At 35.2% G+C, this 24,050-nt stretch overlaps 4 protein-coding genes across 6 annotated transcripts; 2 read left to right on the top strand and 2 right to left on the bottom strand.

Annotated features, from left to right (window-relative positions):
• The first annotated feature begins 1,103 nt into the window (after nt 1–1,103).
• Nucleotides 1,104–3,078, top strand: LOC135681929 (arylsulfatase B). Its single transcript, XM_065196588.2, has one exon. The coding sequence runs from the start codon at nt 1,156–1,158 to the stop codon at nt 2,683–2,685; it is 1,530 nt and encodes a 509-aa protein (XP_065052660.1). The 5' UTR covers nt 1,104–1,155; the 3' UTR covers nt 2,686–3,078.
• A 1,618-nt stretch (nt 3,079–4,696) lies between these two features.
• On the bottom strand, nt 4,697–12,967 carry LOC135681928 (coiled-coil domain-containing protein 148). The gene is made up of 11 exons (XM_065196586.2): nt 12,807–12,967; nt 11,283–12,048; nt 10,985–11,129; nt 10,536–10,742; nt 9,510–9,650; nt 8,677–8,795; nt 7,840–7,957; nt 7,517–7,567; nt 7,320–7,409; nt 6,084–6,223; nt 4,697–5,014 (listed from the first exon to the last, which is right to left on the bottom strand). Exons 1-11 carry the CDS (start codon nt 12,868–12,870, stop codon nt 5,005–5,007), a joined length of 1,851 nt encoding a protein of 616 aa, XP_065052658.2. The 5' UTR covers nt 12,871–12,967; the 3' UTR covers nt 4,697–5,004.
• A 13-nt stretch (nt 12,968–12,980) lies between these two features.
• On the top strand, nt 12,981–17,941 carry LOC135681930 (KRAB domain-containing protein 2). 3 transcript variants are annotated; one of them, XM_065196590.2, is made up of 5 exons: nt 12,982–13,269; nt 14,109–14,249; nt 15,134–15,232; nt 16,654–17,047; nt 17,508–17,941. In XM_065196590.2, the coding sequence occupies exons 1-5, from the start codon at nt 13,015–13,017 to the stop codon at nt 17,939–17,941; spliced, it is 1,323 nt and encodes a 440-aa protein (XP_065052662.2). In that variant the 5' UTR covers nt 12,982–13,014. The 3 variants fall into 3 exon arrangements, with proteins under 3 accessions (XP_065052663.2, XP_065052662.2, XP_065052661.2); XM_065196589.2 differs by having other exon boundaries at nt 12,984–13,269; nt 15,035–15,232; XM_065196591.2 differs by lacking the exon at nt 14,109–14,249 and having other exon boundaries at nt 12,981–13,269; nt 15,035–15,232.
• Nucleotides 17,942–18,213: 272 nt separating this feature from the next.
• On the bottom strand, nt 18,214–23,762 carry LOC135681935 (serine/threonine-protein kinase DCLK1-like). Its single transcript, XM_065196597.2, has 3 exons — nt 23,196–23,762; nt 18,973–19,509; nt 18,214–18,468 (listed from the first exon to the last, which is right to left on the bottom strand). Exons 1-3 carry the CDS (start codon nt 23,478–23,480, stop codon nt 18,286–18,288), a joined length of 1,005 nt encoding a protein of 334 aa, XP_065052669.1. The 5' UTR covers nt 23,481–23,762; the 3' UTR covers nt 18,214–18,285.
• Between the last annotated feature and the right edge of the window lie 288 nt (nt 23,763–24,050).

Here is a 24,050-nt window from a genome sequence, read left to right as displayed (position 1 = left end):
CCATGTTCACGTGTGGACGGCAAAAACGGAACTTTTCGAAAACGCTGACGTCACAAACAAGCAACTTCCAGCCACGATGCCGAGTGAAGAAATCGTTCTGCTGGTATCTTTTTTGGCAAGCCTGTTAGCTTGCTTGCAGATAAAAATTTCATTCTTTAACCTTCTCAATATACAATCATATCGAATGGACTTTTTAATAACAAGCGACTTTCAGTAATAGCTCAACTTTGTCGCCTGTCCAAGCAAACGACTCACTACTCTTATTTTCTGAAGGTTTCTTTGCTTTGCCATTTATTGTGATTTTCCTGATGTTGAGTTGAGCGTGAGTGCGGGTCAGTGTGACTGTCACGAGAAAAAAGCCGCGAGAGTCGATAGGTTATACTCGTTTTCGGCATTTTAGTTACCTCTTCAAGCAAAATCAACCAAATGGCAATCTCAAAAGAAGCTTTCTAGCTTTTGACGGTGTTAAACTTGACAATCGTGCATTTATTGTCTAATCTATTTTGCTTATTTTATTCATTCTTATAAAATATTCATTTGTTTCCAGAGACCCTAGCTTTTATTGATTCTTGTTTTGTTTAAATATGCCTATGGTCAAATCACGTCGAAATTTTGCATGTAGTTTTGATAGTGTCTAAGTTTTTTTTCAATGTGTCCATCAACTGACAATGATTGCGGTGCGGAGCATTAAACAGACTGAGGGAGCTAAACATGTTAAAAACCAAAAGCAGGGCGACTTTTTGTATGGTTTTAAGTATATTTTAGAAATTTTGCGGGGACTAGAGCCACATTAGCCCCCCTGCTTCCGCTGTCCCTGTCAACATATTTATTCATTTTCAATTTTTCCAAAGGTTTTTTGTAAATCACTAATTTTAGTTAATTTAATTTTATAAACAATTAATTTGAGCTTTTTACATATTTTAAGTTTCAATAGATTTCGTACTAAAAATACCTTTGAAGTCAGTAGCTTTCCATATTTAGCCTGTGCTTCAGACCCCAAACTTTTGGCTATCCATATTTCGTTTTTGTTTACTTGTCATGCAGCAATAGCCTGTGCTCAAAAGTTAGGGGTCTGGAACATAGGCTATGCAGCAACAACAACATCAGCAAGGTAGATGCTGAATCTCGAAGTGAAGGCAGGGTTCAGCCGGCGAAATGGATCGAAGTCTCATATTTACATTTATTTTCCATCATTTTCTGTTTTCATTTTCATGCGCAGCAAGTAAGCCTAATATCGTTATGATTGTTGCTGATGATCTAGGATGGAACGACGTCGGCTTCCATGGCTCCAATCAAATACCTACACCAAACTTAGACAAGTTAGCACTGAACGGTGTGATACTTAATAATTACTATGTCACCCCGATATGTTCTCCCTCAAGAAGCGCGATTATGACTGGAAAGTATCCAATCCATACTGGGATGCAGACAAGTACTGTTTTTGGACCAAATGCATGGGGCTTGGACCCAAAGGAGACTCTATTACCAAGGTACTTGCAACTGCAAGGATACAAAACGCATGCTGTTGGCAAGTGGCATTTAGGAATGTCGTCGCGGAGTTACCTTCCACATAACAGGGGGTTTGACACATTCTATGGGTACTACCTGGGTAAAGGTGACTATTGGGATCATTCAAATGTAGAAACATTTTGGGGCCTTGATTTACATGATAATGACAAACCAGTTTTCAATCAGTGGGGCAACTACAGTACTGACATGTACACTGCAGAAGCAATTGATAGAATTAGAAACCATAACAAGTCAGCACCACTATTTTTGTATCTAGCTTACCAAGCAGTACATAGTGCCAATCGCCAAGCTGACCCTATACAAGCTCCTGATAAGTGGATAGAGAAATTTCAGCATATTCAAAATATTGAGCGAAGAAAATTTGCAGCAGTGACTGCTGCACTTGACGAGGCAGTTGGAAAAGTTTATCAGTCAATAAGTGATGCTGGAATTCTTGACAATACAGTTATTGTTTTCACAACTGATAATGGAGGCCCTGCCAATGGGTTTGATTACAATTATGCAAATAATCACCCATTGAGAGGTGTCAAGGCACATTTATGGGAAGGTGGTGTTAGGGGTGTAGCATTCGTGAACAGTAAACTAATGGGAAAACCAGGAAGAGTTTCTCATGAATTGATGCATATTACTGACTGGCTTCCAACATTTCTTGACTTGGCTGGTGGAAAGTCATCAACCTTAAAGATAGATGGAAAAAACATTTGGGGTGCTATTGCATATGGTGAACAGTCACCAAGAGAAGATATCTTGCTTAACATTGACCCATTATTATACAAAAATGCTGCACTAAGAGTTGGAAACTATAAAATTATCCAAGGAGAGAAAGCTGGGCCATGGTCAGGATGGTTTCCACCACCAGAAGTGGACTTAGCTCCAGAACACCCAAACCCTATTATAAGGGAAGCTACCATCAAATGTGGTCCTAGGCCAGCCAATGCAACAAAAGACTGCTCTGATGCATGTTTATTTGACATTAAAAAAGACCCATGTGAATATAATGATTTGTCAAATGAGCAGCCTGAATTGATGTTGGCTCTTCTTGACAGACTGAATGGCTACAAAGGGGGTATGGTAAAACCAAGGAACAATTTTACAAATGACCCACTTGCAAATCCAAAGATACATGGAGGAAACTGGCAGCCCTGGCTCCCTTGAAGTTCATTTTTTATGCTTCTGAAGGAATGCAGATCCATAAAAATATCAAATGACGATATTTTTTTACCAAATATGACTAATCAGTTAATTTCTAAGTAAAAAAGCAGTCAAGTCATCACTCAATTTCATAAATAGGGTACAATGGCAAACAAGATAATATGTTGATTATTCTTTTTATTGTTGGTAACCATCTCTATAATTTTGATATGAGTAGGAGCAATATTGGAATAGTTTATAGTGATTTATGATAAAATGGTAAATAATGATAATCGTACATAATGAATGGTAATGGTAAATAATAAAATAATTTCTAGAAGCTGTTTTTGGGAACTGGTTTTGTAATGTAATTTTTTTATTTTATTTCTATGAATTTTTCTTCAATGAAAAGAAGTTGATTCTGAAGTTTTTATGAGTTCTTTGCTATGCAGCAAAAAATTCCATAGAAAGGGTTACATATACTTTACTACTTTATTACATTCAATTTGGTTAAGTGCCCAGTTCCTTGAACTTTTCCTCAATTGAATGCCCCATTGACAATGTTGAAATGAAAAACTCCCTCTTCTTTTAAATGTCCCTTCTTTGGAAACAGGATTTATAGAAAATAAATAGAGAAAGAAGAACACATTTTCTACTTATTGAGAAAAAAATTTTTTGGTGCAGTCATGTTTTCTCCATTTTAGTGTAACTGTAGGAAGCTTTTATTTTATTTTCAATGCATGTTTTCAGCCCCAAGTGTATTTTGATAGAACAACCAAACCAACCTTATATCTTTTATTGTTGCAGTGAAAATTTTTCTTCTTTTTGGCTAACAAAATATCTACTAAAGTCAAATTCTATCCGATACCCGTATTATTAGCAATGCTTGTCAATGAAATTGCTTTAAATTCAGATTTCGTATTACTTATAGACAATAGCTAAATAATTCATGTAGTTTTTAATTCTAATCTTTTATGAAGACATATCTCCAGATGGTGTCTTTATCAAGACAGAAATTTAAAAACATCATTCTGTTAATAGTTTTAAAAACATGTCATAGTTCACTCTATGAAAAAAGCACAGATCATTGCTGTTATTAATCAAAACATTTGAATATTTGCTCAGCCAAAAAACAAATTGTTATCAATGCTTTCTACAAGTTTTGATGTTATAAAAATTACAAGGTTGCCAAGTCTCACGGTTTGGCCGTGAGACTCATGGAGACACCTTTTCACAAAGTCTCACAAGGGGAGTTACTTTTCTCACAGATTTCTTCCTGGGTCTCATTCTTCTTTCAATTCAGATCAAACGCCTGAGTGGTTGCTGAACACATTTCATTCCACTACATTGTTTATGACAATCACTTGCCCAGACCTATTGCGCAAATGATTGTCAAATGCTTTAAATGTATCAGTCTAATAATAAGTCTGTGATCATTGATTGTCGTTGGCTTACATTCCCCGACCTTCTGATGATTACTGCTTGAGTGACTAACAAAGGTGACAACAGAAAATTGGACCGAACCGAGGCATATGAGTTTGCACCTGATATGAAACTTAAGAGTGAGGGGAAAAAAGCAACCACAAAATATAATACCCTCCATTCGTCATAGTCAAAACTTTAGACTTGTGGTCCCTTTTACAAGTGCACATTCTTGTCAATTCATTATACATTATTATCGTTCATTGCTTCGATTGTTTATTCTTACTTTTAAAAGCCTGTTCTCTGTGTTTTTTCTAGGATGTTTCAAATGTGAAATAAACAAATGTTTAGGTATTCTGAATGGTCTAGTTTTAAGCCATTTGAACACTCCAGATCTACTGAAATTCAGAATTCTTATGCACCCAACCCTGGACCCCAGTTCCATTGCTCACTAGCTGCGCTCGTGAAATCTCACAGGTATTGTTTTTCAAAACTTGGGAACCTTGAAAAATTAATTGCCTCTACAGAAGCTGAATTATGTAGAAAATATGCATCACCAGCCAGCTGATGGCATTTCTGCACAACCAGAGGAAGCAAAGCAAATCATCCAAGATTTATTCAATTCTGATGTTTCATTAATCTGTGCCTTTAAATTCTTTTTACAACCGTAAGCAAGTATTTACATAAAAAATAAGCATTTGTGCTTCATAAGTCATTGTCTGAATGTTCACTTGAGGAGGTGAATGTTTTTTGGAAGGGAAAGCTTCATCTTTCAAGCAAGGCGACCTCAGTATACTTTGTAGCATAAGGTTAAATTATATCACCTCTTCTTCTATCTTTAAACAAAGTCTGCTGCCTTTCTGTGACCATGATACAAGTAGATCCAAACAGCTTCAGGACCCAATGACGCTTTCATGCTGTTCAACTTTGTCTAGAAAATGGTTATTCCTAGTAATATGATGCTTAAAATCCAAATGAATATTACTCAAGGCTTTTAAAAATTCAGACAATCATCTGTCCCCTTCCGTCTTTGCATCATTGTATATTTTGGTTTTCAGAGTTTCAATGCTGAAACCTTTACAGAATTCTAGCACACAGATAAATTAACCAAACAATCAATAACAAATACAGTGTTTTCAGCATACAATATCAAACATTTTCAGTAATCGCTTATAATGACACGATACCCCTCGAAGATAAAGCTTTACATTGAAATATATATATGGCCTATCCTCAAAATCTAGTTGGCACCCCATCCTTTCTAAATAGGTTTGGTAATTAACCAAAAAAGGCTATTTGAGTTTGCATACACTGCTTTCTGTAAATTATCAAACGATATGCGAAGTCTCTAGGGAGCATACAATTATAATGTTGAAAATGGCTTTGAAAAGTGAGAACTGTCATGACGAAAAAGCTTTTAGCCAATATGTTTAGCCAAAATGGCGTTAAAAAATAACCAGGCAAGACAGAGTACCCAACGAAGCGCAGTACTCCTTAAGAAAATAAGTGAAGAGCATGTACTTCTAAATGCATTTTAAAAATGGAAACATAGAGGTGCTGATCTTTATGATACTTCCGTTGGCTTCTTAAAGATGCGATAGAAGGCCCTATGGTTGAGAAACGTGGGGGCGATAATGAAGAGTGCGAGATGGATTCAAGACTGGCAAATGATATGAATATGAAATAGCTGACATAAAATACAGCAATCTAGAGGCGGCAATATTGAGCTTTTTAGGACAAAGAACTTTAATCGTATTATCTGCTGGTTAAGAATCAATATCCTTGCCCCGTGCAACATGGTCATCAAACATGCAAAGAAGCGTCTCCCGGGGTGATCAATTGATCACAGCAACATTAACATTCAAATGTTTCCGAGGATGTCAGTAGCCAAAGTAACTAGATTATTGATCAATCTCTTAAAGTGGAAAGGGCCATGGAATAGTTAGCATCTCTTACTCTCTTTCACTAGTTTAATGAAAAATAATAAAGCTGGTACAAACTTGAATAAAGTCGATACTGCGTCTTTCCGTGGGACTGTAGGAGGGGCAACGTTCGACATGACATGCCTGGCATAGTCAGAGTTGTGCAGACCAGCTTTCCTTAGAGCGTTCTCCATTTTGAGTCTATTGTCTGACAAAACCTAAAATAATAATGTAAATTGGTATGTTTTTATTTTTTCGTGGGTTCTTTAGCTATTTAATGTTTATAGGAATGAGTCTCATACAAAGAGTCATTCTATTATGTTTGCTCTCTTCATTCTCAAATACAATTAGACTAAATCTATCTCTGTTAAACCTGAATTTGTAAACTAAAGGCAAAGTTGTCTGATTTTGGAACTGGGATCTTAAGTCATGCATTAAATTCTTTAGGCGAATGCAGTAACCCTTCAACGGAGGATGTTGAACTCCGCAGAAGAATGTCAAAATGAAAAAATTACAAAAATTTACTTTCCATTCGCAATTGAAGACAGCCGTAGATAAAGGTAAAAGCCCATTCAATACACGTAGGCATTCACAATATTTTTTAGAATCATCAAAATATAAGATTAATTTTGTTTTGAGAAATGTTTTTTTTATGATAGATATAAAAACGGAAATGGCATTTACCACAACACAACACAGCGACAAATGCAACACAAAAAAGATTAATTCAAAAAGATCAAAATGCTTATAATAAGTTGAAACATAACAATTACACAAGCAATGAAATATTTCACACTTTTGGGATGCTTGGCTCACAGTTTTTTCAGAAACCTGTATTAAATCATAATCCTCTTGGCTCATAAACCAAACAGATTTATTTTCGATTATAAATCTTCTATAGCGTCTTCCATAGCACGAAAAAAGATAAAATTGCAATATCTATACTGGTTTTATTTTTCTCCGGGACAGGCCTTTTTGCCAAATCTGGTAGTTGTGATACGCAATATAAAGATAGAATGCCTGCCAAAATTAATTGAAAAAACTATTAGCCTGGACGTTTTGCAAAAACGTTAGCAGTGTAAACAATGATCATACCAGCCACATAAAAACATACTTCCTAATTTATCATTTTGTATTTGACTAGCATTGTTATAAGGGAAGGGGATGACTTGAAAACTGACGGTGGCTGGTGCAGCAATACTTCTAGCAGCAGTTGTAGTTGAAATTATAGACAAGCACAAGTTTATACCTTGAGAAATGAAACATATTCAAGGCAAAAAATTAGAAAAATCTGGAACATGCCAGTATACAAACCTGGTTAGTGTTGAAAGTATTAATCACAAATAAAGGTTCTTGGAGCTCTCTTTCCTCATCAAATTTGGCGGCTTGCCTTGCCTGATAAGCCTAAAATGATTTTAGATTCATTGAGTAATATTTTCTTTGTAGCTTTAAACAAAACATAATAATAATTACGCTCAACTGTTATCAGACAATGTATAAAAGTTGATTACCTCTGTCGGCTCTAGCACCCTGGCTGCATCGCAAGTTGCTTCAACACGAACCTTAAACAATAACAAGACACAATAACACGAACAAGAAAGGAAAATATCATATGCAACAAACTTGCCTAGAACTGAATTTCAGCTTTTATTCTCTAAAACGATAAACACTAGACTATCAAGCATACGCTGTATTGCATTGATCATTTCCATGAATCGAGGCCAGCCCCTGCAGTTTTCATAAAGAAAATACCTTCTTGTTTGTTTCTGGAAAAGATGTTAAAATCAGTGGCTTTGAAAAAATTATTCGCAAATGTAAAACCTATACACCCTACCTGTTTCCTCAGTTTTTCAAGCCTTTCTTCTTTTTCTTTCTCTTGCTCTTCTTCCCTTTCCTTTGCCTGTTTCCGTTTTTCATCTTTTTCACGTAACAGAACTTCCCTAAACTCGACCCTGTTAATACCGCAATGTGATGATCATTAGTATTCCTATTATTTAATTTGAATTACATTTGATTTTCGTCGCCATTTTGCTTTGTTCCTGAATTTCATATTCGTATTTATATTCATTGCGAAATTCACAGGATCCGGCGGATAGGCTATCCTGCGGTTCTTACTTCTTACACATAACAAAGAATACTTTGAATTATAAGCCATTTTGTATATTCTTGACATAAATAGTCACCTCTACTCGTTATGAAATAAAATATAAAAGATATAAGTTCTTCAATTAGGTCTTCTCTAAAACTTGATTAATCATCACAAAATCGCTTAAAACAAACTGGCATCATATGATAAATATCCTCAAAAGACTAACTACAGAGTATATAAACCCATTTTAACTTAAACTTTAAACTATGTTACAGGCCTATGTTACACAACTATACAAGAAGGTGACCTAGATTTTATCCCTCATTTTCTTAAATTTTGCAACAAAACAGACCTCGACTAATAGGGAAACATCTCTCTAAATTTCAAGGCTTTTGGGAGCAGAAAGTAAAATTAAAGCCTTTTGTTATGCTTGTTAGCCTCACCCAAGACCGAATTTAATTTCATATTTGTTCACTTGTCAGTAGAATTTTTGGGCAATTTTATGCCGTTTAACGTGTAAAAAACGATTGAATATTACTTTATTGCAGCTTAAAAAAGTGTGCAACATGGACAACAACTTACCGTTCTTTGTCTCTAATTCTTTGCTCCTCCAGCTCTGCTTGCAGCTCCATAAGTCTCTCTTGTTCACGCTCTTTTTCTTGTTTTAGTCGATCTTGTTTTTCAGACTGGTATGTTTCCAGCTGTATAGAAGCAGAAAGTCACACTACATTAAGAAAATATCTTGGTACAAAACTTTTCTTATTACGCTCGTGATGTTGGAGCAAAAATCTTCTCCGCCATTTTCAATTAACAATGCAAAGCATTTATCAGTCTCTAATATGGGAAACACGAATGTCATGTTAACTTAAAAAATCAGCACAGTTGGCGGAGTTTCCCTCTTCCTTCTCCCCCTCTCTCCCCCTGCCCTTTCGTCCTCACTTTTCTCCTTTCTCAATCTACAATCTCTTTCTTTCGTGTCTCTTCCTTCTCTCTCTTTTTTGTCTTTCAATCTCCGCTATCTCCCTCTCACCAGCATGAAGAATGCTACAATCAAAACTATTAACTTTACTGAGCCTCAGCAAAATCAGCTGGCGCTAGCTCCATAGTAATCCACTGATTACAAACTAGTTTGGTACACTCAACAAATCATAGCTACGTACAATCCAGAAATGAGCCTCCTTCTTTCCTTTTTCTTCTCTATTTCTCCTCTCCACTTCCATCCTCTCTTTCTCCCCTTTCTAGCTCCCTTAGTATAATTAAAACAATTTGCTTCATCAACTACATAACAAAACAGCACAGACTAGGAACTATAGCCATGATCAAGCTAATACTCAAGAAATTTATGCCCATTTGCTCATTATATGGTTAAAAGAAAATTGCACAAATTACTTTCCTTTTCTTGACCAAAATCCTACCTTTGATTTTATTTTCTGCCGCCGATTCCTTTCCTTTTCTTCAGCTACCCTCCTAGCTTCTATTTCTTGTTCTTCATTTTTCAGCTTTATTGCTGCTTCAAGCCTCATCATTTCTTGTTTCTTCAGCTGGAAATCCAGGACCTGCAAGCAAGAGAAACAGCCCTGATTAAACAAAATTATATGCAAAAAAAGTAGAAAAAGAAAACCGCAAAAAGTATTGTAATCGGTATACAATTTGTTTTAGCAAATAGTTAGCAATTACATGGCAAAATGAAAAGCGTTCCATTGAAAGATTAAACAAAAGAGCAGTATTTTGATAATTTTCATGAGTTCACAACCAATATAGATATAGAGTAAATTTAAACAAATATATGAAACCATATGCACAAGCAGCTCTTTGGTACGTTTGAACCTACTTTTTGGAACAAATTTTGCTGTTTTATTAGCACTAACCCTCTTTTGAAGTTTCTATTCATTCAAAAGTTAAGAAAATAAGAGAAACACAAAGTTACCTGCATCCTATCTTAAGAAAACAACTGTCTTGATTGACTAAAGCAGCTAGATTTATCAAACAGTTAAAAACATATATACAAGAATCATAACGGAGATAAATCAATTGATAGCAACCCACATTTGTGAGTTGGGAGTCATATGCAAATTCAGGCAAAATGCTCCTATCACAAATGAGAGATAAAGAAGTATCAAATCACTAATAACGGCATATACAGTTGTTTCTATCTTAACTTGACAATCATGCTTTTTTGTTAAAAAAAGTGTATGTTAAAAAAACAGTTGCCTGATGATAAAATGAAACTGGAATCACAAAGTATCAACTTAGAAATGTCCTGCCCTATACACCAAATGAATTTACAGCTCTCCCTTTGGGTCATATAGCACTTTTTGACAGACTGGCAAAACAGCAATTTTCAAAAACTCCAAGTTCAGATCTCCCTATATGGCAAAGAGCACTTGATCACTGACCAGTAAACAGCAATTTTCACAAACTCAAAAATCAAATATCATTACCTTTTGATGCCAGTCTTCGCATATTTTCTTTTGCTTCTGACGATCAGTAAACCTTTCCATCTCTGCTTCATTTGCAGCATTAGCCTCTGCAAAAACTGCCTTTATTTTCAAAAGGAGATCAGTTCTGTCACGCTGCCATGCATGTAATTGATCTCTAAATTGATTTTGGAATGATTTGAAGGCAAACCACCAGTCTTCATGCTCAACCTGGAGGCAAAATAGTTATGCAAAGAGCAGATGATTAACACTTCTCCTTGTTTTTACCATCAGCTATTGCCAAATCGAAACAAAAGGGTAGTACTCAATTTCATCAAGCTTGCATAAACAAAATGGTTGGAAATTAGACACTAAACATCTATAACCAACTTCAACATCGAAAATGAAGAGTTAAATTATATAAATGAATTAACTAAACAACAGGAATTGTGACAAAACAACAGAAAACTCACAATTTCTTGTCTTGTTTTGTTTGGAAGATTCCTTATCATTCTGTCAATGTAGAGCATTCTTCTGTCATGCTTTTCATCTGCATATTGTTCAAGAATATGTTGAAATGCCAAGTGGTCATTAGCTGACCATTTACCTGAAGGAGCTCTAGAAAAAAATAAAGAAAATGAGCTAGACTGTTAACCATATCAAAGTACCAAAACTAAAATAACTTAAGAAAATAAAGACTTTTAATAAATCAATGTGCACCAGCCTTGCCATATTTAATGAATATTGGTAAATTTTCTCAAATCAACATACCTTCTGATAACGTCTGCATATTTTTCTTCCAAATACTTGAAATGCAACTCATGTTTATAATCCAGATTGTTAAATTCAGATAAACAGTTGGCCTTTAAGTTTTCATCAAAACAATCATACTCAATTGCTTCATTTGGTATTCCAGAGAAAACATGTGGTAGTCTAAAATCAACTTGCTCAATGCCAAGCTCTGACATGACAAGCTCTAATTCATTCTCTAACTGACCTTTGTCTTTTTCAAGTTTTTCAATTATTTCCTGTTGCTGCTTTTTAACTGAAGTTGCAACATCTGAAATTCTGGCATGATCGTCTGATGCAATTCCTAAAATCAACTTTTCTCTGTTTTCTTCCACCCAATACTGCAAATCTTCTCTTAAATCAAATATAGGTTGAACCGTTGATTCCTGGAAGTCAGCTCTGTTGTCTTTTAATGCTTCTATTAATGAAGTTATCTCAAAATACAAATCATTCAGAAATGTCCACTCAGAATTGCTAAACTTTGATATACATATTTCAGTTTCATTTTCTATTCTTTCTAACATATGTTTCAAATGCACATGCTCTTTTTGCCATACTTTTTTATGCTGTTGCAGCAAAGCAGTCTCTCTTTTATCTTCTTTTGCTTTTGTTATTTTCTCAAGCTTTTTCAAAGAAGACTTTCCACTACTTTTCTTGATGCTTAATAATGCATTCATTTTGTCATAATCAACTGCTTTATATGTTCCTACTTTTGAACCAGCTATACATCTTGAAACCATTTTAGGGTCTAGAAAGGTAAAAACATACAAACTTTAGCCACTCTTAGCTGTGTCATTTTTTCAATTTGAAAATAACTTAAACAGAAGACCATTATACATGTATTTTGATCTGCTTGTTATTAGATATTATCAGATCCCAGCATGCCAAGCTAGAGCATATGTGTAGTTGCTTCTTACCAAATGCATTTGATATAATATAACAATACAATAACAGTATCAAAAATTGTGGAGGAAAATAATATCAAGCAATAAATCAGGATCTAATTGTAACCTTATCTTATTCTCAAACAGTTAATTGCTACTCAATAAAAAATATGACATTCATGGTTGTTGATACAACCACAACTTATTTCAGCAATCACATAAAGTTTTTCTTGATTTTTAGATCTATTATTCTATTCAGACATTAAACGGCCTTGTTAACACACAACGCAGTCAGTTTTTTTAACAAAGAATGATATCTTTCCTGTTTTGCTCATCTTTCAATTTTCTGTAATTTCTTTTTGTCTTTAGGTTGGTTCTGTTACTGTTCTTTAATCTTAACAGCTCAAGTCCTATACAGATTCCTATGCAAAAGTATTGGCTTGCGAAATCTAGCTTTTTGTAATTCTTGTCACTTTTCATTATCCTAATGAATCCTTGGGATCAGTGCTGTCGAAACAATTTAAATTTGAATTTTGTTATTACTGGTGGTGCCAAGAGCAAAAAGTTCTCATTTTCATCTTGACACTTTCAGCACATTTTTAAGCCATGAAACCGTTCTTACCTGCAGCTCGGCCCATCTGATATTGGTGGCATGACAGAAAGCTTTTAAAGTCTCTTCCACTCATCTTTAATAGCTGTCTGGCAGATAATTGCACTGAACCTTACACAATATTTTGATCGTTTAGGCCCGAAAGCTGTTGTTGCATAGATACACCTCAGCCTCGTAAGCATGCGGGTACATTGGACCACAGAGGCTGCTTTATTGCAAGATGGAAGATGAAAGTCGAAGTGCCTTTCTGAAGTGGTTACTTACAGAAAAGACGGGGCGACAATCTTGCATGATAGGGAGACCCCAGGGTGAAATGATAATTAGGTATCTTCGGGAGAAGCGGGAGAGAGGAGAAGATGACCCAGTACTTCGAAGCAATTTTGATGCTGTCTTTCGAGCTAGTGTCAAGAAAAGGAACTTTAAACTTCTCAATGCTGTTGGACTTGGAGACATTCTGTGTCTTCCAGTCAAAAAAGTAAGTAGATCTAGATGCAACATGAAACCTTAATTCGATAAAGGGGTAATGAGGGGGCTTAAGCCCTCAATGTAAAAATTAACAAGCCCCCGGGCCCGGCTTTGGCCCGCGGCAGCCAAATACATCTCGGCGTTCCAAATCATCTGCCTTTAATTGATTTCGAATTAAATTATTTTACTTAAAAGTATTCAGTGACAATCATGCAATGATTTTACAATACATGTTTTGTATAAATAATAGATGCCGTAAAAGCTCTATTTAGCCTCCTTTCTTTAAGCCCCCTCTCTATTAAGCCCCCCTCTCTTTAGCCACTGATGTCAAACAAAGAAAACAAGCATGTTGAGTGGGTCTCTTGATGAATGTGATTATAATAAGACCCTGTGGATTAAACATGGCTCATGTAAAGATTTACTTGTGTGCCTTAGAGGTCAAGAAAATACAGTTTTTTATCCTTTCGAAGGAGTCATAAAGGACAAAACTTGTTTAGAAGATGTCCCAGGGTTATCATCAATTGATCCTGGTGATTATTTTGAAGATGATGAAATTTTGAGACATGTGACCACAACCGCAAGGCAACGATAATCGGCTTAACAGGTCAAGAGATTTTCAAACCTCAAATAAAAACTTTGATAAAAAAATTATGGAAACCTTCGTTTACAGGACTTTTTGCCATTTTCAAAACTTCTGTTAGTTTCAAACATGGTATCATTGTGTCCTTAAAATGTCCGGCTACTAGAACCTGAAAAATTGAAAAATGGATGTTTCCATCTAGAAAACGTTTGTTAAGACATCTACAATGATTGTTAAGATTTACCTTAATTTTATATGTTTTCCTCAAGACTGCAAATAAGGGCAGAGAGAACCATGCAATGCTTGGTCAAAATAGACAAGTAATATTCAAAGAAGATATGTATGATGTAATCCAAAATGCTCACAAGAATGGAAGCAAACACAGAGGATACAAAGGAACTTTCAATAAGGTTTCTATTATCAAATTTTGCATTTTAATGCTGAAGGTTATAGTGATTTAGCACTTCAACCTAGAGTAAGGGTGACTCCTTTAAGAAAGGTTCTTTGAGTAATGATTATCTTTTTAAAGTTGGTGGAAACTGTTCTAGACAAAGCCACCATGGACTGTATCTCAGCTTATAAATAATATTATCAAAAAAATTAGGATTGTCACACAAGTACATTAGGATTTTCAAGAGAAGGTTGACAATTTATTAAATGGGAAACCAGTTAAAGCCAAGTGATACCTATTGGCACTCAATTTTCAGAATTTTAAGGACTGGTCATTAGGGTAAACTTTACGCTATTTACCTTTACAATTATTGTCAGGATCACGGCTCAACCATGGTATGACCATTGCAAACTAGGGTTGGGCCATGAACCATGGTTGGGTTTTGGCAGGGGAGGCTCTTGCAAGTTTGCAATCGTGTATAGCAGAAGACCCCTTGTTTTTTAAGACAATTTACTAGATAAGTCCAAGTAAAAGAGGAAAGAAACCAGGAGGGCTAATAAGTTTTTGCCCCAAACTTTTATTCTTGTGATAAGAATTTTTTATTTGAAGTAAAGTTTATTAAATTAGCCTTTTTAGAGTACTGTAAAATTGATCCCAAATGTTTACTTACTGTTACCTAGTTGCCAAAGCAAAAATTTATGTGAATGCTTGAATTTGCTATCTTAATGTTTTACAAGCTTCTGTTTTAATGAACCATAATTTTTATCATTGAAATTATTATCGTGACTTTCTACTACCTTTTAGATAAACGAAACCTATTGTAGTATTCCCAGAGAGGTTGTTTACAAATATGTAGAACTTTGTGAATTTTGTGCTGTTCATCATGCCTGTTACACCCCAAAGCACCACAGAGAGTCAAATGGAAAAACTACAAGTGGAAAAAAAGTCAAAAAGCAAAAGAAAAAAATTGAGTTTTCTGATGCATTTCTCACAAGATGCCAAGTAGGTTTATACAATGTAGTTACTTTTCAACAAATATAACATTCTGTCTCATTATGGTTTATAAAAACCTCATATGCATTTTCAATAAGTTATATACCTCTCAAGTATATATATATATTATGTTTGAAAGTCTAGCAAGTTGTTCATAACAATTTTAATATCAACATTTTATGGGTTTCATGCCATTGTACACCTTAACATTTTAAGCCATGCACTTACACAGAGGCAGATCCTGACTACAGTAACTTATGCAGGAGCATAGGTCAGATTTTCACAACAACAAAATAAAATGGAAACTATCAAAGTTTTTAATCAATAGTTCCTTTGGCAAATTCGTTAGCAATATCTGTCCTAAATCTGCCACCGTTGAGACCAACAACATGCAGAAAATAGGACACATATTTTGCTGACCATCTTTTGGCCTCTGCACAGAATAGTCGAGTAGCGATTCTAGGCATTTATCTGGTCCATATTTTCTGAATCCAGAAACTTTGTCCCTCAAGGGCCAACCACCACTTGTTTGACCTATGCAAACATCTTGTTAGCCAATCAGAGTGTACTTCACCTCTGCAATCTTTGGCACGAGTAAAGGTGAGGTTTGATGTATCGAATCAAAAATTGAGCTTGCCTGTGCAGCGGTACAGCCAACAAATAGGGATCAGAGTTGACCTATGCAATTGTTTACAGTGGACCTATGCAATTGTTTGTTCCAACCAACAAAATGAAATAGTCAGTGGATTTTGATGTGTCTATTCTGTAGCGTTGTGGTATGACCACTACATTCAGAAGGTGGGTGGCCCTGGTTTGAATCCTACCAGGGTTGGGCAACTGTTTTGTTCGTATTGCAGGTAAATTTAATCTTCTCTTAGCAAGTCGTTTCCTTAGAATACCTTTTTGGAACCACCTATGGAATATCAGTGATACTGATTTTATTCAGAAAAATATGTGCGTTTCCAACACAAAAGGGCGTGGCTCTGTTCCTGACAACCTTTGCATAGGTCAGAATTCAGGCTGGATCTGTGCCTGCTCACTAGCACACAAGAAAATTTCATATTACCAGGATTATCATAGCATCTTAGGATTGGTTGCACCTAAACAGTATACACCCACAACAGCCAAACCTTTGTAAAACCCTGAACACAGAGTATCCCAGAATGTACCATAGCAACACAAACTGATTAGAATGTGATATGATATTAATTGCCGCAAAACCACCGCATCACATCATATTGTAGGACATGATGCTGTGTAACATGAAAACATGACGTTTTGTTTGCCATTAAATGCAAAAATAATATCAAATATGATATGTTATTTATAAATTAACATTTTACAATAAGATTGTTTAATAGGGCTTGACATAACATTTTTCTTTAAATTCTTCTGTACATGCTTAACATTCTTCTCTTTTTTATATTTAGATTGATATTATTGACATGACCAAAAATGCAGATGGAGCATTTTCTTACATCGGACATTTTTTCGACCATCATACGAAATACAATGTTTTGTTCCCACTAAAGACAAGAGAACCAGTATATGTTGCCAAGAAGCTTTGTAGACATGTTTTTGGTCATTTCGGATTACCTAGAATTATTTACTCGAACATGACCCGTGAATATATTGATGACCTTACCCATTGGATAATTCACTTTTGGTCAACCGATGTTCCAATTATCAATGGTGATCCAGATAATAAGAAATTGCTCCCATTGATTCAACAAAGACAAAAGACTGTAATGATTCTTATAGAAACTATACGCTCAAAGCAAGGTAATTCTAACAGCTGGTCGTCCTGGCTTCCAGGTATCCAATGTAAGTGTTTCTACACATTAAATCTTGGTTTTCTGTTACCTGTTATTACATACAATCCCATTAATCCGTATGAATACTTTACTGAAGATCTGGTGTAAAACGTGAAATCGATTCCGCTCAAATTTCGGGTCTGGTCTAATTGGACCTTCTCTTGTGACGTAATAATGTCACAATATTATTTGTAAGTATTTGTAATAGTATTTGTTTCATTCTCCCTGAAAGTCGATCGTCTCAAATGTTTTATAACTTTTCATGTTTTAGGGTAATTCACTGTGTACATTTGATAAACTTTTATAGTTTTTAGAATAGTTTTGTTTGACAAATAACACTGAGGCTGTCCATGTGACCAAATTTTAATAAACCCTAGATAATAAACCCCCGGTGTTGTTGATATTTTATTCCTTTCTTGACATGACCCAATCTTAATAAAGATCACAGTTTATTTCCTGTCTTGATTCAGATTCATTAAATACCAATGAATTCGAGCAGGAATTTCCTCCGTCATTTGATGCTGTTTTCAAAAGCCGACCACGTTGTTACAGCTACTCAGCGTCAAACACACAGACACCCAGAGAAGAAGACCTTGCAGAGTCTGAAGAAGATGTAGTTAATGATGACGTTGCTGTGATCAGTATGGGAGATGCTTCGCAAGAATTTATTTGTCAACCCAGTGTAGCAACCCCTTCATCAGAAAATTCTTCCCCAAATTTCAGTTTGGCTGCACCGGGAAGTCTTATACCTCTAAATATGGTGTCTGGGAAGAAAGACATATCTCATCTCGATTTACTTGATAATTCAGATACTGCGCATGACGTTAGCTGCAACGTTTCGTTGGAAAATGAAAGCAAGTCGTTAGGTATCCTCTCAGTGCCTGCTGACGATGTACAAGAATAGCTGAATTCACCAATGTGCTTTGAAACGGAAGCTAAATCATTTGTATCTTAATGTTTGTAGAATTTGCATTCATATTTTCTGTAATACAGAGTCTATCATTTTCTTTCATATTAAAAATTTGCAGTTGAACTTTGAAACGCATTAGTTGGTTTTTCATAGATTTTGAAAAGAAAAACGAAATAGTCTGACTTAACTTTTTTCCTTGGTTGAAATGTTTTATCCTTACTTTTGTTGTCATTTTATTTATCTATAGAAGTTAGGATAGTTTTATACTTGTTTCGCTTATTATTTAGTATCATACAATTCCTCATTCATTAACAAAATAATATCCATTTCTAAAGAATTTACTTTTCCAATTCACAACTTTTGACAAACGATACTGAAAGTATTGCCTGTTCCCTGGCAGGTTTTCGCACTGGCTCAGCGAACCTTTGCATGCATCTGACTGCAATTGCCACGCCCCTTAAGCTCATCGATGATGCCTTGCGTTCCGTTTCTGCCTCTCCGTCCTCTATCGACACCTTTTCCTAGAAGGAATTAGGTTATTGTCTTATACTATCAAGTATCTTTGGTATGAAAATGTCAATTGTGCCTTTAGTAGAAGTATCATCAAATACCACATTGGCCTTAGGTATGTCTTTCTAGAAATAGTTTTAAGGGGGGGGGGGGCAGCGAAAGGAGTATAGGAAATTTTGAGTTGGGAATAATTTCTTGCAAGTTGGGAAATTATCTTTTTGTTGTTTAGTTAGTTTGGCATAAGTGACATAAATCATAGAATGCCTTTTAGAAAGTATCCGTTTAACTTTTATTTTAAATTATAAATTTAATTCGTTGATTTTATAAATTGGAAATTCCCCCAAATTTGTTCATAGGGTGTTTGTAAGCAATAAGATCTTACAGTTACAGTAGATGGAAGGAGTGAAAGAGAAGTATGCTTACAAACACTTCAAGTATTTTCTTTTTTTATAAGGGGCAGAATGATTTGCTCGGCTCATTTTGAGTAGACGGTTAAACGCACAAAACATACATACCTCGTTGAACCAGGGGTGTCGTACAACTTCCTCGGATTTTATTCTCCTATCATCCTTGACAACGAGCATCCTTGTTATGAGATCCTTTGCATTTTCAGAAATATCATCCCAGTAAGGGGATGGAAAATCATAATTTCCTCGCATTATTTTTGAAAACAACTTTTTTGTGCTCTCGCCGTAAAATGGTGGGAAATGGCATAGCAAGATATAAAGAACAATGCCACAAGACCAGATGTCCACAGGAAGGCCATAATTCTGCATTCTCAAAACTTCAGGAGCAACGTAACTAGGCGATCCACAGACCTCAGTCAGAATCTGTCTTGCGTCAACAGCCAAACCAAAGTCGCATAATTTAACAATTTTTTTACTCCCTTCATTTGTGGGGAAAATTAAAAAGTTCTCTGGCTTGATGTCTCTATGGACAATTTTCTTCGAATGTAAATAGTTCACTGCGCTGACAATATCGTACATGACAAATCGTGACTTGTCTTCGTCTACTTCCTGTGTATTTATTATGTAATCGTACAGATCTCCGTCCTGTAAAGAACGAGAAAGGAAAGGGTCTCATAGTCGTCAACATCAAGTAAAATCTGAAAGAGCTAAACATTAAAAACAACATTAAACGAACAAACGAGACTGTTATTTTGAAACTAGGACAGAACGAGCTGTGTTAAATGACAAATTTTCTTACAAGAATATCTTCCAGATTTCAATGCGAGGCTCCTTCAACTTCTGGGAAGTCTACAATTACCTTGTTTAACCATTTTTAATGCAATAAAGCCTTTTTTAACCAATCACGTAGTTGTAGAATTCAACCAAGTTTTTCATAGCAGCTTTGAGTAAAGAATAAAACATATTAACTACAAAATTGTGAAAAAACTGCAAGATTTCACGAGTTCGGTTTTTTCATCGAAGAAAAAGTGAGTCAAAGCCTTTCAAAAGTGAGTCACCTTTTATGGGCATCAATGTACGTCATGGACGAAAAAGACATTCAACCCTCGCTGAACATAACCGCACGCCAGTCCGATTCTGTATATCATAATTATAACTGGTGGAGGTACCTTATAATTTTCAAACAAAATATTCATATGCTTCCGATGTTGTTATTTTTCTTGCTTTTTGAGTGGCTGAAAATTCATAAAACTTTGCATTCCCTTTCCAAATTGTTGATTGTACCAGTACATGCCTCCTAGCCTGGGATGATGTGCTATCAAAACAACCAGGGGGCTCTTGCGCAAAATGTTGAAAAAACAATAACAAAATTATAAATTGGCTACATTTCGGGGTTAAGAAGGGGGGCTCAGCCCTAGCGCTACATCCCTGCTCCTAGCGTAGTTCTTTTAAAGTGACTATGCCAACAGGAAGCTAGCAAGTCAATCTAGCCGAAGAGTTCCCATTTGAATAAGCAATTATATTTTAAAATCATAATTATGCCAACTTTCCATAATATCAGTTAAAGTAACTGTAGTCAGAGAGGGCAATTTGTAGTAAAAAATCTCATTTGAGGGGGGTGGGGGGGGGGGTAGCTCAGCCTGCCGCTACGTGTCTGTTTTTAACTCAGGTGACAAACTTAAGCTATAATTATTGGATGACAAAATATATTGTTAAAGCTTATCGCTCCTCGACGTATCAGAAAAAATTGTGTTTTGGACAACAGCCCGAGATTAATGTTTCAACACCAAGTATTTCGTTGCAGTTTTACCCGAAAAAGCATTCAGGCAGCTGGTTTAGTTTAATGATTAAGAAAGTTCAAATAACATTACCTAAGCAACAATTTCAGATGAAATTATTCCTGGAGCAGTTAGAGGCATAAAGGTTGCTGTGAACAAAATTCGATACATTATTGATCACATGTAAGTACAAAATTGCTTCAAAGATTGATAACCGCATAACTAGCTTCTCTTCCGTTTGATAAATTACTAAGCCCTCTTTTCAATATTTAATGCAGTGGCAAAGCTCATTATGCTTCTAAACTAATGAAAAATTGCCATAAAATACCTTGGATTATAAATCATTTTTGCGAGGAAGGATTCCAGCATACCAAGCCTGTAGTGGATTTATCAAAAATGCTTGAAAGGTCGGCTTAAGAGTACTGTTGTCACTGCAACATTGGTTAATTTGATAGAAATTTATCTTCCCGTAGAAACCATTATTACTTTGGATTTTCGACACAGCAAATGAGATTATAGTGACACGAATGCAAGATTAATATAAGAAATATACATAATACTTGAGCGTCACAGACCTGTCTCTTGTAAACAGTCCAATCTCCGAATTTTCAAATTTCTGCATAAGTTAGTCATTGTGTTTTGACTTTTTTACATGAAAACAGAATGTGTTTTCAGGTTTATTGTAAAATTATTCTTTTACCAAAAATATTTTTAGGTCTATGATAAAACCAATCGGCCTAATGCTTTTTGGCAAAGAATGTGATTTTTGTGACAACACAGTAGCCTGTTGACCGTATGCTGCGTAAAACAAATGTAACGAGAAGTATAGTTTTATTCTTCCCTTTTTCAATTGGCTGGTCCAGTTGAATACTGTATGTCATAAAAAAGAAACACATATCCGGTTACAATTTCTTGTATGTCTTTTCAAAGCAAATTCTTAACAAAAAACGTTTCTAAAATTTGCAGTTTCTATTTGGTGTGTTGTCATTGTACATTCCCAGTTCATTGCAGCTCCTTTTCACCTTCTTAGATCGGGCTAAAGGAGCTCCTGCTCTGAATGTAGTTGTTTTTGCGCCCAATCTTTACATTGGAAAGGCCGATCATAAGTGTTTTGAGTATTGCACATTGGAACAGCAACTGATTTTAATTTTCAAATGCATATGCAAACGGTCCTGATCTAGCTAGAGATCTCTTCGCTGCATGCATTCTTTCTTTCATTTAAACGGATTCTCAGCACAGTTGGCAATTTCGTTTATAACGATTAAGTATTTTAACAGAAAAGAGCTACTATTTACTGCACATTGTTTGCAAGGAAGTCCTTTATATAAAAGGCAGTACTTGAATTGGCGAAGGATTTTTAATGCATGCGTAAACATTGAACTCCAGAAGCTTTTTTATGAAATCTGACATGTTTTTAAGCTTATATTGTTGGATCCAAGATGTAGTCACTTAGCTACTATAATTTACGATTTTTGTCGGTGGCCTGGTAAAAAACATGACCAAACAATGTTCGACGAACATATGCCGATAATGTTTTTCAGATGTTTAATTCGTTTGTCCAGGCCTGCATGAATTTAATAGTTCGATTAGAAAGATAAAGTTTCTTCAAGTTGATCCTTGGCATATATGTAATCAGTCTAAATAATACCAATCACCAATCGTTACTTCTTACTTGTCTTCTGATATTTTGATAATTTAAAATTTATTTGTTATTGAATCCATTTTTAAGAGAAGCAAAAAAGTATTGATTAATTGGATTTAAATTCAGATTGTTTATATTCTGAGTTTGTATTACGTTTGAAAGAACATCATGCTTGGATCTAAATTCGTGCATCTATGAGCGTTTAAAGTCGCCATTTAAAGTCAAAGCTTGTATTTAGGTTTAAAAGCCTGATACGCCACGTCGATTCAGTAGGGTCATTGCGTGATACTGAAAGTTATTTTTTAATTATGAATTCTGATTTATCTTAAAGTAATAGGCACAAATTTTGTTGATTCGTTTTAAGCTGACTTAAATTTAGAAAATCTTTTGATCCTGTTAGGTAAAAAGCTACCAAACATATTTCTGTTCTAGATTGAAAGTAAAGTTAATTCTCAGCTAACTGGCTCGTATCAATAAATGCTAATTGTTTGAAAAACTGTTCTTAAGGCTTAAATCTTAAAAAAGCTCTTTACATTTAAAATATTGATCTTAAAACCAATCGAAGCTTAGTTTCTTAGTTTTGAAAGGGATCTGGAAATTAAATTTGCTATCGGAACAGAAAAAGTTTTATCACAAAGCTTGATAACACCACGGCTGTTAAATTTATCACAAGGTTTTTGCTTATACAAAATTTATAAATAAAACACCTGTTCTTGATCCCTGGCATAACAACAAGTTTGGTAATATATTTAGGCCAGTAAGCTAGCCATCATAAACAAACAATTTGTTGAAATAAAATAACAGTAAGAATCCGTCGGTAAATATGTAAAACATGAAGAGGCTATCTTTGCAGCATTTAGATTAATCTACTTTCTTAGAATTTTAAACTGAAAAATTATAGAATATCTCACCGATGTAAACTCCAGGACGACTAAGATCTCATTTGTACCAAAAAAAGCATCGATGCATTTGATAATGTTTTTGCAATCCAATTTTTGCATCACGCTCACCTCGCCTTGCATCATCGACTTGATGTCCTCTTTCTTTTCTTTGCTCCCTGACAACTTCACCATCTTTACTGCATACTTGATTCCTTCTCCTTTTTTTAGAATGCATTCTCGCACAGAGGAAAAGTTTCCCTCTCCTAGCAGGTTTCCAGTCTTAAATGTTTGGTAAAACTCTGAAGTTTCCTTCATTTCGTCTGCTTAATGCCAAAAAAGTATAAGAACAGCTCTCGATGAAAACTCACTGTTCGCCACTGCTATAAGATTGCGTTTTACGGAAGACATTAGATAAGAAATTATATTGCATCAAATTTATTGATTATTAATCGCCGAACACGGTCATATAAAAACTTATGCAGACAAGCTGTTCATCGACTAATCCTTTGAAACCACAACCTGCAATAAACAACTTTGAAATCATAGACTTTGATTTGAGAAATCGGTCAATATTCAACACTGACCTTTGGCTTGTACGACTCGTAAGGAAAGCATAATTTTGCGGCATCAATCATGTGTAAACACTATTATGACGTCACTTAATAATCCAGTCTTTCTATAAGTCGTACATAAATATTTGATTACCGACGTTTGTGGCTGTAGCAAGTAAATGCGCTGATTTTACTAACTCTGTACAATTCCATGAATATCAACTTCTATTCCTGAAAATTAAAAACAATTCAGCTAATAACATGTCTCCAGAATGAGACTTCATCGCTGATTATTTATCGCCCCCTCTGCAAGATGCCTGAAACTTAATGAAAT

Source organism: Rhopilema esculentum, chromosome 16, assembly GCF_057945365.1.
Source record: "Rhopilema esculentum isolate cy_ngs chromosome 16, ASM5794536v1, whole genome shotgun sequence".
NCBI lineage: Eukaryota > Metazoa > Cnidaria > Scyphozoa > Rhizostomeae > Rhizostomatidae > Rhopilema > Rhopilema esculentum.
The sequence above is the reverse complement of the archived record's forward strand: the minus strand, read 5'-3'. Positions and strand labels throughout refer to the sequence as shown.